At 32.8% G+C, this 15,503-nt stretch overlaps 1 protein-coding gene and 2 long non-coding RNA genes across 4 annotated transcripts; all 3 read left to right on the plus strand.

Moving 5' to 3' along the window:
• Positions 1–967: 967 nt before the first annotated feature.
• Positions 968–5,745, plus strand: LOC145801171 (uncharacterized). Of its 2 annotated transcripts, XR_014342207.1 has the most exons (6): positions 968–1,419; positions 1,641–1,703; positions 1,786–1,858; positions 2,230–2,335; positions 2,681–4,923; positions 5,552–5,745. It is a non-coding gene; the product is annotated as an uncharacterized LOC145801171 (long non-coding RNA). The 2 variants fall into 2 exon arrangements; XR_014342206.1 differs by having other exon boundaries at positions 2,681–5,745.
• A 2,169-nt stretch (positions 5,746–7,914) lies between these two features.
• Positions 7,915–8,794, plus strand: LOC145801172 (uncharacterized). Its single transcript, XR_014342208.1, has 2 exons — positions 7,915–8,331; positions 8,432–8,794. It is a non-coding gene; the product is annotated as an uncharacterized LOC145801172 (long non-coding RNA).
• A 4,226-nt stretch (positions 8,795–13,020) lies between these two features.
• LOC114302561 (uncharacterized) lies at positions 13,021–14,432 on the plus strand. Its single transcript, XM_082890184.1, has 3 exons — positions 13,021–13,309; positions 13,570–13,679; positions 13,767–14,432. The coding sequence occupies exons 1-3, from the start codon at positions 13,021–13,023 to the stop codon at positions 14,430–14,432; spliced, it is 1,065 nt and encodes a 354-aa protein (XP_082746310.1).
• The last annotated feature ends 1,071 nt before the right edge of the window (positions 14,433–15,503 follow it).

The following is a 15,503-nucleotide window of genomic DNA, read 5'->3' on the forward strand; positions in this document are numbered from 1 at the left end:
GGATCTCACTATCTTTTATAAATATACATATGATAAAAGAAAGCACGAAAATATCCATTAATGGCTCTGATACCAATGTAAATCAAAACACAAAACATGCAGCGGAATAAAGTGTTTAGATCATACCTCGTTTGATCCAAAACCTCGTGGATAAATCATGTGCTTCCATACTCAATCAATCAATGCCAGCAGTGGGGTGATATTACAATGGTGAATATCACCCACACAAACCACAGTGCAAAATGACTTTGATCGTTATTTTTGGAAGAGAGTTAGTATCATGGGTAGAAACAAAACATACGTTGTTTCTCTCTTGGTTACCCATAACCATATATCAGATATATATTATATTTATCTCATTTATCCATTGGTTAAATGAGATAATATCTGATATCTATATCATCTATCCATATCATGATATGATAGATATATATCCTGAGTGGCTCATCCAAATAGGTTTGAATTTAAATTCAAAACCCATTTGGATGAGGTTCAAAAGGTTCTAAGGGTCATGCCACATGGGCGCCCAATTTCTAACATTATTAATAGCAAAATTTAAAAGAAAAGTAGACTACAATGACAAAATAACACTACAAGAAATAGGGGTTTTGGCGACGTTTTTTTAACGGCGTTTTCTTAAACGTCATTTTTATTAATATTTAACGACGTTTTAAAAACGTCGCATATTTGTTTAATTAAAACGACACCGTTTTATGATCAAAGGCGTTTAAAAACGCCTTCAAATGCGGTACGTCACACGCGCTTATTTTGAATCTGATAATAAAGCCTTTGTAAACCCTTAGGTCTTCAGACCTCTCAATCCTCTCTAACCCTTATCCTCACGTCGCCTCTCTCTCAATCCTCTCTAAACATTGAATCTCACATTCAAATCTCACAGATTCACCAATTTCGAAGCTCTACCTCCACCGCCATCTGCACCGGCGAGGTAGCGAGATTCATCGATTCACCGATTCAAATCTCACAGATTCACCGATTTCAGATCGATCTGCATCGCCACCGCGATTTCGATTCAGATCGGTCTGCACTGCCACCCCGATTTCGATTCTCTCTCTAGATCTCTCTCTCAGAGATTCATCTTTGATTTCATCTCAGAGCGATTTTGATTTCTCTTCTCTCTCAATTTCAAAGCTCCACCGCCACCACCATCTATGCAAGCTTCCATGGCTTAGCACCTCATCTTCTTATCTCTTCTACTTTGTATATACATATACATATATGTATATTTATCGATTCTCTCATGTACATACACGTATCTGTATAGACACCGATCGATAATGGAGCAGAGCTTCTTCGATTTGATCTATTTTCTACACTGCCCAGGCCTCGCCGAGACATTCCTTGACGCTTTACTCTCCTCAGTCCCGATTTGGCTCGCTGTCATGATCGGCCTTGTTATCGGTTGGTCCTGGCGCCCTAGGTGGACCGATTTGGCTCACTGTTATTCCTCAAGGATTTTTAGTTGTTAATGATATGATATGAATGTTTTCAGCTGATTTACCCGCTAGATAAATTCTAATTCTGAGCAGTCTGATGTTCAGAATTTTATTTGTTGGATAATCATAAAGTTGGCTTTCACCTTATTACATGGAGTCTAAATGTTGTCATTTTTGGATTTGTAGACTGTTGTTCATCGAAGTTTTGCAGTAGTAGATAATCTTGGTGAAGTTTCTGCAAACGCACAGGTTATAGATTTCCTATCATATGCAGTGTATTGTGCTTTGTATCTTATTTATATAACTGAAATGATCTTTGGTTGGGTTTCAGATTCAAACAGTGTGCTTCGATAGCCTTGGTCTTATGCTTGCGCCTTGAACATTTTGTTCAGAAACAATCTAAGGTTTTTACTTTTCATCTTCAGATTTTAAATAAGTTCCATAGTGCCACTGTTAATCTTCATCAAATTGATATTCTATGATCATCCCAGCCTTTTGTGATAGCTAAGTTGACCATATTGTACATCTTACTGCTGCAATTCAACATTGTAGAATTCTTTTCCCCTGTTTACATTATATTGCAATATGTTTAATATTGATTAGTTTGCTAAAAATTTCTATTTTATATAACCTGTGCTCCCCATGAATATGTGATTGAAAGGTATAAAAAATTTATGACTTTTTAACTGATGTGATGTATCCAATTTGCTGATGTGATTATGGCACTTATGCTTTACTTGGCTCCCTAACTGATAATTTTTCATTAATATGAAAGGTTGCAAGCAAGTTTGCCTTTTGTTGTGCCCCCAATCTTCTCAGCAATCGACCTCATTGGAGTTTATCAAGGTTTGAAGCATGTTCATCTGCAGACATTAACTAAGGTTGGTCTTTTATGCTTGTACTAAACTAACAATCATTCTATTGACATTATTGGGTGTGTATATGAGAACTTCAATGAAGGTGTTTCTCCCATAGGTAAGTTCTACTTTGTGTTTTTATGTTCTGCAGCTCCAATAACAAATAGGAGGAAAACCTTGGAAGAGATAGAAAGATAGGCCAAAATTTGAGTTTATGATAGGCCAAAATTATTGTTAAGATGATGGGTAGAAATTTGTAGTAGTTATATAAATAGAATCAGACGATGGTTTGAGTTGGGACCAATTTAAAATTCAGTCTGTCTATTGGTTAATTTGGGTATTGACTTAAATTTGATTTTTTCCAAACAGCGAAACAATTTGCCGTAAAAAATGGCTTATCGGAGACCGTTAAGATATACGGTAGCTATGATTAGTTGCTGGACGATCCACGGATTGATGATGTGTACCTGCCTTTGCCAACTAGCCTTCATGTGCAGTGGGCAGTCTTGGCTGCTCAGAAGAGGAAGCATTTGCTGATGGAGAAACCGACGGCTCTTGATGTGGAGGAGCTTGATCAGATATTGGATGCCTGTGAATCCAACGGTTTGCAGTTCATGGATGGGACTATGTGGTATCATCACCCAAGAACTGCTAAAATGAAGGAATTGGCATCTGATCCTCTGCTTTTTGGACAACTCAAATAGGTAATTTTTGTTGTTTATTTTATTTATTATTTGCAGTGTATTGCAAAACAATCAATCACTGATTCACTGATCATATTCAAGATTTGAGAGTATTGTCCACCTGAATGCTACCCTTTTGTGAAAATAGCTTGCCTATCTTGAATAATGCCACTGGTCTTTGACCTGTTTAGTTTTTTTGGTTTTTAATAATTTCAAAATTAAATAACTATGGATAACTTTTTTTCTCAAATTACATTAAAGCATGTTCGGAAATCATATATTTTTTTATTACTAATATTTTTTTACTTGAATATACATTTGAAGAAAAAAAAAATGTAGTTTAGATGATGTTGTGTCAGGCTGATTAGCAATCGCATTTTAATGTAATTTAAGAAAAAAGTTTATCCATACCCCAGTTATTTAAATAAATAAATAAATAAATAGAAGGTCATTTAGGTTGGCTCTATCAATTCCATGATTACTATTCTTATTGATTTGAGAGCATTATATCAACATGTTGAGTTCGGGCTCTGGTAGTACTAAATAATTATTTATTGCGTACAAACTTTATTCATGATTTGCCCATTATTATAAAGGCCAGCTCCAAATTCATTTCCTTTATAATCAATTATGAGAAAGACCGACAGATATTCAAGGGGTTGACTTGGTGATCTGAGCCTCTACATCTAGTGCATCTCACTAGGAGCTTAGGACTTTGATTCTACACACATACATATGTTTTTTTTCGTTCTATTAGTTTGAGTGTTTTTTTCCCAATTCTGGGAATTACTAACAGATAATAACTTAAAACTGTACCAACTAGTCTGCTTAATGAGAATTAAAAGGCATATTGATCACTTCATTGTAATTGAATAGTATCCACGTGTTAAAGAGTAAGAAGTGCATTAGAAATTGTTGGGGGTTTATTCAGCAAAATGGCAGCCATCTTACAAAATGGTTATTGTTACTATTGTTGTAAGATACTAAGATGCATGTTTCTCAAAAAATTTCCAAGAATGTGTTTACACCTATTTTTGCTGAATATCAAATGATTTTAACTTGAACAGAATGTTATCTAGATTAGTGATTAATCACACCATTGGTTGTAGAATTGGTCTGTATAAGAATTGCCAATTCATGTTCCACAGTGTTCTTTTCCCTAAATTTCACAGATATAACATGTATGAATTTATGATCAATGATTTGTTAACAAACACTTCTCCCACAACAATTCCTTCTCACTTAAGGTTTATTAGGTTTCTCCGTAATTCTTCACAGACCAGAGTAATTTTTAGAAGTTTTATCAGCAAGTTCTAAGTTAACAATCAGTAATCACATTTTGATGGATCCTTTTGATATGCTACCTGTTGGCTCGTAGAGACCTACCATCCACTACACGGCTGCTCTATGTACAAAGCTAGAGAAGTCAGTAGTCTTTATTACCTATTAGTTACTCATTAGTGAACTTTCTTCCGAATTTTTATCACGTCCTTGCTCCTTATTGTTTTTATCTAACAATTAATTCATCCATATTAAACTGTGATAGAGGACATCACTTATATGTGTTCCTTGAAAATTCAGAATTCGGGTCATTATCTTCTAGCTAATGCTTTCATAGTTTAACCATGTTCTGCAAGTTAGTTAATTGATTTTGATAGGGACATGTGGGGCTACGTATCTTTAGGTTACTTCAAGCAGGTGAACTTTCTGATATATTTGTGAATATGTTGCTACTGGTTTTCCTCTGCTAGAACTTATGTTTTTTCAAGTTCAAATGTCAAGCAGATAACTAAGGCTGGTGAGATTGGGTCCTCGACTATGCCTCATAAAGTAAATCCCATTGATTTTGAACATAGTGAGGGCAATCTTGGGAAGGCTAATGGAGGTCTATCCCATTTAAGCATAAAATTACCTATTTCTCGTTGGCAGGTAGACCTCTCTCTCTCTCTCTCTGACTTCTTTGCAAAGATATATGAAAGCTCCATTTTGAGTAAACATTGATTGGTAGTTTTTAGGCACCAAAAGTGCAGAATGTAAGATTATATGTCGCTGGGCAATTATGATTTCCTTACCATATTTGCAGATCCAAGTCTGTATAAGCCAAGCCCAGTAAAAGGAAGGATTTTGCTAATTGTTAATAGTTTTGGTCATCTTATTTTAGTGGTGATAGAGTGAGACATGCTAGAAAGCATGCTAGTAAGTAAGTTTAGCTTTTATTTTAATAAATAAGATTTCCAGTTCAGAATTTATCTGTACTGTCTTCTGTATCGGAAACCTGTTACGTAACCATCTAAAATTGTCTTCCTGAACCAATATATTGTGAACATTCATGTTGTTTTATATGTGGGTGTGTATATATAATAATTATTTGACTTTAGATTTTGAATGTTTCATATAAGATAATAAACAAATATATGATACTATACTAATAAAATAATGGTCAATTTTGCAAATTTTAACAATTCTGCATAAAAGAAAAGAGTAACAATAAATAGTAGATGTGGTGCAATTATATTGTGAAGAAAACGTGATCTTCCTATTCCTTTTTCTTTTTCAGATCTGTATTTGACCGTGCTTTTGCTTGTCATATGCTGTCCGGTGGGCCAAAAACAGGGGTTCATTCATTTCTTCCCATAATCAGTTCAATGCTTTGAAATGTATTACTTACATTGGTTGGTCCCACACTCAAGAAAATATCACTAGGCAATACTGATTTAAAAAAACCTAATCCATCCATCTTAACATAGTCTAGTGTCATTTTTCAAAGTCAAACTGTTTAATTGTTTTCGGAAATTTTTTCTAGAAGCACACAATATAATTTTTCGGAAATTTTTTCTAGAAGCACACAGTATAATTTTTCAAAAATACTTTAATTGTTTTCCCTTGGCCGCTTTCCCTCGGTTACTTTATAGATTAGAAGTCGGTACGAGTCAGCATAAAAACAAAAGAAAATTAGGATTCTTACTTAAAGAGCCAGATCATGATTTTTAAGGGGGTTTTTTTTTTTTTTTCCTTCTTTTTCTTTAGTAATAACTGACAGCCCATTCGTGCTGTTTATGATAGTGTTACATATGAATACTGAATTTCCAACAAACCTAAAGAATTAGAAAAGAAAAGGAAGACATCTTTAGATGGCGGTTGAATGGAATTGTCTTGAAGATGTCCTTTTCCCATTAAGTGTCTTGAAAAGAAAAGGAAGACAATTACTCTGTCATCCCTTATTGCCCCTAGATTGGTTAGTCTATTTAACTAGCATTACATGTTTAATGCGTTGGATTCTGATTACTGGGTCTTTTATTTATTTATTATTAATTTTATGTTTGATTTCCTTGTATTATTTTTTATCACAGAGTTGAAAATTTGTCTAAACATAGATTGTGATCCTATTCCTCTTAATTCATAAGTCTCTCTCTCTCTCTCTCTCTCTCTCTCTCTCTCTCTCTCTCTCTCTCTCTCTCTCTCTCAATTACTATGCAAATGCCTTTGACCTGCATTAGATGTTTGTGGAGGTACCCATCATAACTATTCCTTCTTCTAATCTTTTATACTGACCAGATGTAATGCCCCACTATTTCTTGTAACCCCTTGTAAACTATGTTGGATGTTACTATAATGCAGCAATACTATAGTTTATGTCATGGATTTAGCGCATTCCTTAAATTTCTTCCGCATTCATTTTTTATTAAACTTCAATTTTTTGTTCCCTTGGAAATTAAATTATAACTGACGTTTAGATTTAACACTTTAACTACTTCCAAAATGGAAGCAGCGAAATGTGGGACTGGCATGGAGAGGGTTATTGTCTCCAGAAGGAAACCAATCTGGGTGAGCCTTGCTTTGCTTTTCGCTTTAATGTTAAGTCAAGATATTTGGGTAAAGTTTTGATGTGGAACGGGTTTATTGTTGTGAGCAGACATATCTGTCCTACATGTTTGACGAAACAACACCTGTTAAGGCCTGTGGGGATTTGGCTTACCATGTTGCTCACAATGGTAGTTTTATACTTTACTAAAATGTTTCGACATTTGCTAGCTTTTAATGCTTGTTCGATTTGAAGGACACTGTTTTTTATCTGGAAAAAAATGAATTGCAGTAAACATGGACAAGGAATTACAGCAATGCACGGAGATGTCTTCACAAGTAAAGAGACGTCGAATGCTGCAGTTTGACAATGAGATTTTGGGTTCCCCTCTTTGCAATGAGGAGATATCATCTGTCTTCTTAAAATCGAAGGTTTGTGCAAGCCTATTTCCTCGTGGAAAATGTTACATGATACATCTTTTGCTGTTCTTGGGGAAAAATTCTACATAGTGGTCTTATTTTGGTTTCACACAAAAGATAATTGTTGAGATACATGTTCTGTTGTATATTGACAATTATATGACTTCTATCTTTTGGAAGGGAAACAAATTTATCATCCACCACATATCAAGATAAATTATTTTATGATATCAACATTTTGTCAGGGGATCATTATTGGTCAATGATCATTATTGGTCAATGCAACTTCTGAACTAGTTTAGATTTGGGTTTCACCTAATTAATTTGTTCTTGCTCACTTCATTAAGGAAGTTTCAAACACTTGCATTTATAATCAAAGTTTCAGTTGAAATTACGTTTTAGTATTAATTTGTGTGATTGAATCAAGTTTCACAAAACCATTGGATCACTCTTTTTTGGTTCTTTGATTAGGAGAGAGAAGATTCGCTTGAAGAGGCTTTATCTGATATGTCGCATTAGGTGTCTGGTTTTGAAGGTTTGTCCTGTAAAGTTCTGTTCTGAGATGAATAGGTTCTTAACATTCATACATGTTTTTTTTTGTCTTGCTTGTTATAATGTGCTTAACAGAGGAAACATCTGCAACTGGTCACGAGGGCCTGGATCAGTCATCTGAGGTAAAAGGTTGGTGTATGATAAAATCCAGTCCTCCGCCTTGGAAGTCAGCTCAACTTCAGTGTAGAAGGTTGGTGTATGATAAAATTTTACATTAATTTTTAGTTGGTCACAACTAAAACTCACAAATCCATTTCGGAAATCTAGATCTAAAAGACAACATTGAATTAATGTTTAAAAAGCCATACTAATTGTATATGTCAGGTAGAAATCTTAGTCTGAAATTGATGAATAATTCAAATGCTATTTTTTTTTGTCTGAAATCTATACTAAACCATTGGAACAGCTTAGCTCAGCTAACTCTAATCCTTAAGTTGGATATGCCCAGTAGTTGCAGGAATGCCATCAAGGATTTATCCGTTGGGTTAAGCTTGAAAGCTCAAACATTGAGTGTTTATATTTAAGAGCTCTTCCTTCCATGCTATTGGAGAATATAGAGAAGCGGTATTAGGGATTCTTTTTCTTGATTTTCTCATTTAAACTACTGGGCATCATGCTCAATTCTTCTTTGCTTTGGTTTACTAAATTTCATTTTATGATAAAGGTGAAGGATTATGATGCAGAAAATTACAAATTATATGAAGAAGTTGGAGAAGGTGTCAGCGCCACTGTTCACCGGGCTCTCTGCATTCCTTTGTGTTGACTGGGATTTGGGAATGTATCCTGCTCAAAATTGTCTTTGTTGTACATGAACCTATTATGATTAATTGAATACGAATCCCTATTCTGCAGTGTAATGATGTGTAATATGCTTGACTATTCCATTGCATCTGCATGTGCAAGCAAATGACTTAACCTATTTTTTCTTTTTATTTTTTGATTGTGTTTGTTGTTTGATTTTGGTTCAGACACAATCATGTAATGTTTATTTAGTCAATATATTGAAGTAGCTGTAAAATTTTATTCATATTATTGTTATTTTTCAGCTTTATTACAGGTATGTTTTTTAGTTAAATATAACAGATTCAGAACAATTTTTTTTTAAAAAAAAGAGCTATAACGGCGTTTTTTCAAAACGCCACTACAGTGCCAAGGGACATTTTTTTTTAAAATAAAAAAATCTATCACGGCGTTTTAAAAACGTCGCTAAATATTGGATGACGTCATTTTATCATTATTTATCGCATTTAGCGGCGTTTTTAAAAACGCCGCCTATACTAATTTTATGACGTTTTTAAAGCGTCATAAACTTATAGCGACGGCCGCGTCCTCGACGTTTGGTGATAAGCGTCACTAAAGGAATTAGCGGCGTTTTTCAAACATATAGCGGCGTTTTTAAAACGCCGCTAAAAGTCATTTTTCCAGCAGTGTAAGGTTCTACGCGGAAAAATTTGAATTTGTTTTTTCAGCTTGTTGACCAAAGATCATTCTTCCCGTTTATTTTATATGTTACAATGTTTCTAGGTAAACTTGTCTCTTGGAGGTTTCAAAATGTGGTATTGAATCAAAAGTAAGGAGTTCAATGCAATCACACAGAAGACCAGATGACATGATTTATTGAAATTTGAAATTTGTATGATGTAAATGACAGTCATAATGAAAGGTGTTTTTCTAAATATATAATTGTTATTTCAACACATTAATCCCTTTGCCTTTGCATTTTTCTAACAGAAAACTATAGATATATTTTGATTCTTGAAAAAATAAACAAAAAACTTGTTTGGTTCTAATTTTTTTAATTCAATTTTCTGAAAATTGATTTTTTTTTAATTTTTTTGTATTTTGTATTTTTAGTAAATATTTTTAATATTTTAACCATTTTATTAACTTTTTAGCACGTTTAATATAAATATAATTAAAAAGTATAATATTTGTGAAAAAAATCTATAAAAAATATACTAAATATCAAAATATATATAAAAAAAATATGAGATTTAATACATTTTTGTATTTTGTGTATTTATTAATTTTTTAAAATATTTTTTTACAAATATTTTACTTTTTAAATACATCTAGATTAGGTGCATTTAAAAAGTAAAAATTTTGCTTAAAATATTAGAAAAAATTTACTAAAAATAGAAAATATATAAAAAGCAAAAAAAATTAATTTTTAGATAATTAAATTCAGAAAAATAGAATCAAACAAGTTAAATAATTGTTGGTCAAGCCAACGCTGTGTCACCAGTTGCGTAGTATTAGTTTGTATCCATATGCATGATGTATAATATGATATCTTCCCAAGCTGAAACAATTAACGCCAGGTCAAATACAACCCAAGTCAGAAATCCCTTCCTACTACATAAATGCCTCCTCTTCAAAATTCTTACCAATATTTTTTGGAGTATATTAATAATTCTCTAATAAGTGATCTGTAATATTAATTTACTAAAAACTATATAAAAATATTTTCAGATTATACTTATCTTAATTTTTAGTTTTTCTTTTTTTTTTTATCTTGTTAACGAGTTTTGTGGACTATAGTTAATAGAAGAAATATAATTCACATAAGTCATCGTTCCATGACCTCACCATTTTACCAATGCAAATATGAATGAAAGAACATACTTTTCCTGTTCTTGACATTTGATTTCTAGGGAGATCAACTTTGTTGACTTGATTGATGAATGAAAAGTTCCTTAAGTTTTCTAAACTAATTGAAGTTTTGTTTTGTTATGTTTTTTATTTTGGGCCTGGCTTTTCTCTTGTCCCAGATCAAATTGAAGGATGTTGTTGGGCTCGTGGGGACCTATCACGTGACCCATATCAATAATCCAAACTGTCAATGTGTAGAACTCGTCAAGTACTATACGTCTGTAAAAAAATCACATTAATCGGATATCGATAGTTACGTGATCAAATTAGTTTTGTATAAAAAATTAAAAAAAAAAGATTCACATTAATCGGATATCGATAGTTACGTGATGAAATTAGTTTTGTATAAAAAATTAAAAAAAAAATAGATAGTGAAAAAATAAAGGGTTGACAGAAAACTGATCCGATGAAATAGTTATTAATATCTGATCAACATAATGTTTTAAAGGCATACAGTACTCGACGAGTTCTACATATTGAACAGTTCAGATTATTGAAACGGGACCTGTGATGGACCCCAACAGGTGCAACAATACCCTCCAGTCCGATCTGAGACTGGAGGGAAGCCGGTGCAATTATTTTTATTTTATTATCACTATTATTTTATTTGTAAGAAACTCAAATTGGACATTGTCTCCAATTTGTTAAAAAATTGACCTGCTCATTCTAAACTTGGATCAATTCACCTCAAAAATTATCAAAGCTAATGATCAAAATAAGTCATGTGATGGTTCGACAAAAGAGGATTGCGTAGATCTAGTTTTTAACAAATTGGAAACAAGCTAGAAAATTCAAAATGCTTGTTTAGCTAATTATTTTCGAAAATTGCATTTTGAAAAAATTTCAAAGGTCACTTTTCAAAAATATAAAAAAGTTGTTTTTGAATTTTTAAAAATTGCTTTTGCAAAAATAAATGAGAACTATAGAAAAATGATGTGTGCTGGCTCTGCTTTTCTTTAATTATTTTTGTTTTAAAAAATACCAAATGAAAAACAAAGTAAGCAAAGGTAAAACCATTTATTTATTTGGGTTTTTTACTGGTCGGTCCTACGTTTTACACTTATTCCCCTCTTAGTCCTGAGTTTTGCTCTTGTGCACCAACAGGTCCTGAGCCTTTTTTTTTTGTACCATTTTATCCCTCCCTTGTTTTGGTACGTTTCTGTTTGAATTTTCCATCAAAATATTGTGTTGTGAGTATGGGTTTGTGATTTGGATTTCTGTGGAACTTCACGATTTGCTAATGTATTATTGTGGAGCTTTGTAATTTGTGATTTCGCGCTTGGTGTATCTTCGCGATTTGTGATTTGCGATTGCGTGCTTGGTGAATCTTCCTATTTGTGATTTCGCGTTTGGTGTATAGTTACATTTTTTGATTTGCGATGTTGTGGAGTTAGGTCGACTGGTATGTTTGATTTTGATTTCAATTTCAATGTTTTGGTTCTTTTTAGTTTGAGTTGGTGATTTTGATTTTGAGGTGATATTGTTGTTACTCTATTGTTTCTGTTGCGATTGAATTTGTCTTTTGATCATGATATTGAAAGCTTTGAGATATGTATATGTAATGAATTTTAGATTTTTCTTTTTTTTTATTACGAAATTGTTTTGATTGAATACAGGTGTTGGTTTGTTATTTTGGGGGTGTTGTTGGATTAACTTTTTCAACAGTGATGAATTTATCAGTGAGTATGGGAATATGAGATGAAAATGTTGCATAATGTAATGGTAAGATTCAAATCAAGTTATCATGTCTAATAAGTGTAAGCCTTATTCACTGTTCTTGGTCTTTGGTGGTGTTAACTGTTAAAGTTATCAGTGTTGGTTTTTGGATGTGTTTTGAGTTGGTTGATAATTTTATCACTGTATTTGATTTTGTTTTAGGGTGTTTGAGTTGTTTCCTGAAATATAATTGTTGTTTATTGCAAGATTTATAATGATGGAGAATTGTTTGTTTCTTATGTGCAAGTTTAGAGGTGTGACATTGGTTATCAAGTATAATGATAGATTTAATTTCAAGGATTTAATATATAAATTGTGTACAAAGTGGAGTGAGTTAGTTGGTAGTTCTTTGAATATATCGTATTCAATGCCTAGACATTCTTGTTGTGGTCTACAAAGTGAAGAGGATTTGGAGGTTATGGTTGGACTGACACTTTCTTGTGATATTCACCGTATTGATGTTTTTGTAAAATGTTGTTCTTTAGGTGAAGGTTATATGATTTGTGATGGTGAAGCTAGTAGTAGTAGTAGTAGTAGTAGTAGTAGTAGTAGTAGTAGTAGTGTTGTTTGTGAAACTGATTTTTCGCCTTCATTTTATTCAAATCAACGGAAACCTTTGCTCTCCGATTGGTGGGTTAATTGTATGAAAGGAGTGGGACAAAGGTTTGCTCAAGGAGTTGTTGAATTTCGAGATGCGTTGCCAAAGTATTCTATTCATACTTATGGATCTTCTTTTCGTACAATTAAACATGCTAGGATGACTTCAAGTATGATTGGTAGGCTAATTTCAAGTGATATTCGTAATAAGGCTTTGACATCGGCTAGTGAGGTGGTTTGTCATTTCAAGAACCATTATGGAACATAAGTTTCTATCGGCGAGCTTGGATGGGTGTTGAAAAAGCAAGGGGTCTTGTTTTTGGTGACTATTCATCATCATTTGATGATCATCGTTGGTATGTTGATGCCACTAATGATTATAATCCGGGGAGTGTTTTTGATATGGAATTTGATGTTGATAGTAAAGGAAGACATTTCAAATGCTTGTTTTTCGCTTTTGAGGCATATATTCATGGTTTTAAGTATTGTCGGCCTGTGTTGATGCTTGATGGAACTTTCTTGAAAGGAAGACACAAAGGTTGTTTATTGGCTGCTACGGCAAAAGATGATAACCAAGGTATATTCTGTGTCTATTTGTTGTTATTATTAAAACAGTGATAATTCTATCATTTTTGTTACTGGAGAGTGTTGATTATTGAGTATGGTCAATCTATTAGTGATAAATTTATGCTGTATACTTTTGTTAAATTTTTATATTTATATAGTGATAAATTTATCTATGGCTGGAGCTATATGTTATATACTTTGTGTTTTGATTTTCTTTTTGTAATTTTTTTAATTTGTTATTGATAACGTGTATATATATTTTGTTTGTAGGTTTATATTCGTTATGTTTTGCGATTGTTGATAGTGAAAGTTATGACAGTTGGCATTGGTTATTGTCAAAGTTATTAGTTATTTTGACTCCGGAGAGGGATATTGTGTTTGTTACTGATTGACATGGAGGTTTCCTGAAAGCTTTAGCCGTGGTTTTTTCATTTTCTTCTCATTCTTTTTGTCTAATGCATTTGAAGACAAACTTGAAGACTTATTTGTCAGTGAAGAGTCGTGAATCTAAAGAGTATTTGATTACTCTTTTTAGTAGATGTGCATATGCTCCTACTACTGAGTTGTTTAATGAGCTATTTGAAGAATTTAAGGGTCGTTGTGGTCGTAGTGTTGAAAAGTTTCTTGAGGATTTGCCTAATAAGTGTTGGTGTAATGCTTATTTTCAAGGCAAGAGGTATGGTGAAATGTGCACAAATACTGTGGAATCTTTTAATTCATGGATTAGGGATGAACGCCATTTGTTTTCAACTAGTCTTGTTGATACTATACGGGTGAAACTAATGGAGCAATTTTCAAGAAGGAGAGAAGTTGGGAATAAGTGGAATCGTATTGTTTGTCCTTTTGCAGAGAAAAAATTGGAAGAAGCTTTTAATGATACAAAAGCATGGATAGTTAAGAAATGTAGCGATGACATTTATGAAATCCAATTGGATCATTCAGTTGTGGTTGATATTGGGAAACGTTCTTGTTGTTGTCGATTGTGGGAAATTGATTCTTTTCCTTGCAAACATGGTTTTTGTGCAATAAAGAGGAGTGAAAAGGATCTGAATTGTTTTCTTGATGATTACTATCGTGTTAGTAGTTATTGTGATTCTTATTCACATTCTATCTATTCAGTTCCTAGTATGTGAAAGCCAAATGTAGTTGTTGATAATGACGTTGTTTTACCTCCTCTTTGTAAGAGACCAGTTGGACGTCCAAGAATAGAGAGAATACCTTTTAAGGGCAAAATCAAAAGAATTAGGTGCAGTAGGTGTGGAAAGATGGGAACTCATAAGCGAAAGACATGTAAAAAAGCTTTGCTTTAGTTGTATTGATTTTGATTGAATTACTTTGTTGAGAGTTGAGAAGTGTTACTTGCATTGAATGATTGAGTATTTTTTGAAAGATGTATCATTTTGGTACTTGCATTGAATGATTGAGGAATTTGTTGAACAGAAATTATATTTTTTGCTGATATTTTTATAGGATTAAGTTTCACAGATTTATATTATTTGATTTGAGTTAAATGTAGTTGCTGTTTTTGGTGTTTTATACAGTGATAAATTTATCACTGGTTGGTTTGGACAAGTTGGTGGATTATTTTTTTGTAAGAATGATAAATTTACCATTATCTGAAGGAAGCAATCAAGCATTAATGGGGTTCCTGAATTTTGTTATTTTCAAGAATGATAAATTTATCACTGATTGTATGGGAAGAGTTGACGGTTCATTACATTTATGTCAGTGGTTGATAAATTTATCACTGTCATATCCAAGCAAATGTTTTTTTTACAGGGATAAATTCATCACTGGCTTAAACTCAACAAAAATAAATTGATGTCACTAGTTATACATGTTTTTAGTTTTTCTGTGCCTTGATTAATTCAAACAAGAATACTTCCTTGCTTGTTAGATAATGCATCCCTCAGAAACACAAATAATTTGTGCACTAAATTTATAATGACATATGCTAAACCTCTTTCCAGTTTTTTTCCCTTCACACTGTACCTTATTTACTCTTGGTTGATTGCTGATAAAAGGAGAAGAAAGAAAATGAATATATATATCTACACATATATCCTTTTTTCGTCTTTTGTTGTTTCTGAGTGATTTTATATAGTGGATGTCTTTTATGAGATTCAAATAACAGTAGATTTGAGATTCAAAGTTTGAATACGGTTTTTCCCATAAGTCTTTCAGCATTCAAAGGAGTAGATCTT

Source organism: Camellia sinensis, chromosome 10, assembly GCF_055761805.1.
Source record: "Camellia sinensis isolate YWXY chromosome 10, ASM5576180v1, whole genome shotgun sequence".
Taxonomy (NCBI): domain Eukaryota; kingdom Viridiplantae; phylum Streptophyta; class Magnoliopsida; order Ericales; family Theaceae; genus Camellia; species Camellia sinensis.

What these genes read in the sequence shown, in the direction of transcription:
- LOC114302561 (XM_082890184.1), top strand. Translation starts at nt 13,021, where the DNA reads ATGGGTGTTGAAAAAGCAAGGGGTCTTGTTTTTGGTGACTATTCATCA. An exon ending in GGCAAAAGATGATAACCAAG is followed by an intron (nt 13,310 to 13,569) that starts GTATATTCTGTG and finishes TTTTGTTTGTAG; the next exon opens with GTTTATATTCGTTATGTTTT. An exon ending in CGGAGAGGGATATTGTGTTT is followed by an intron (nt 13,680 to 13,766) that starts GTTACTGATTGA and finishes ATGCATTTGAAG; the next exon opens with ACAAACTTGAAGACTTATTT.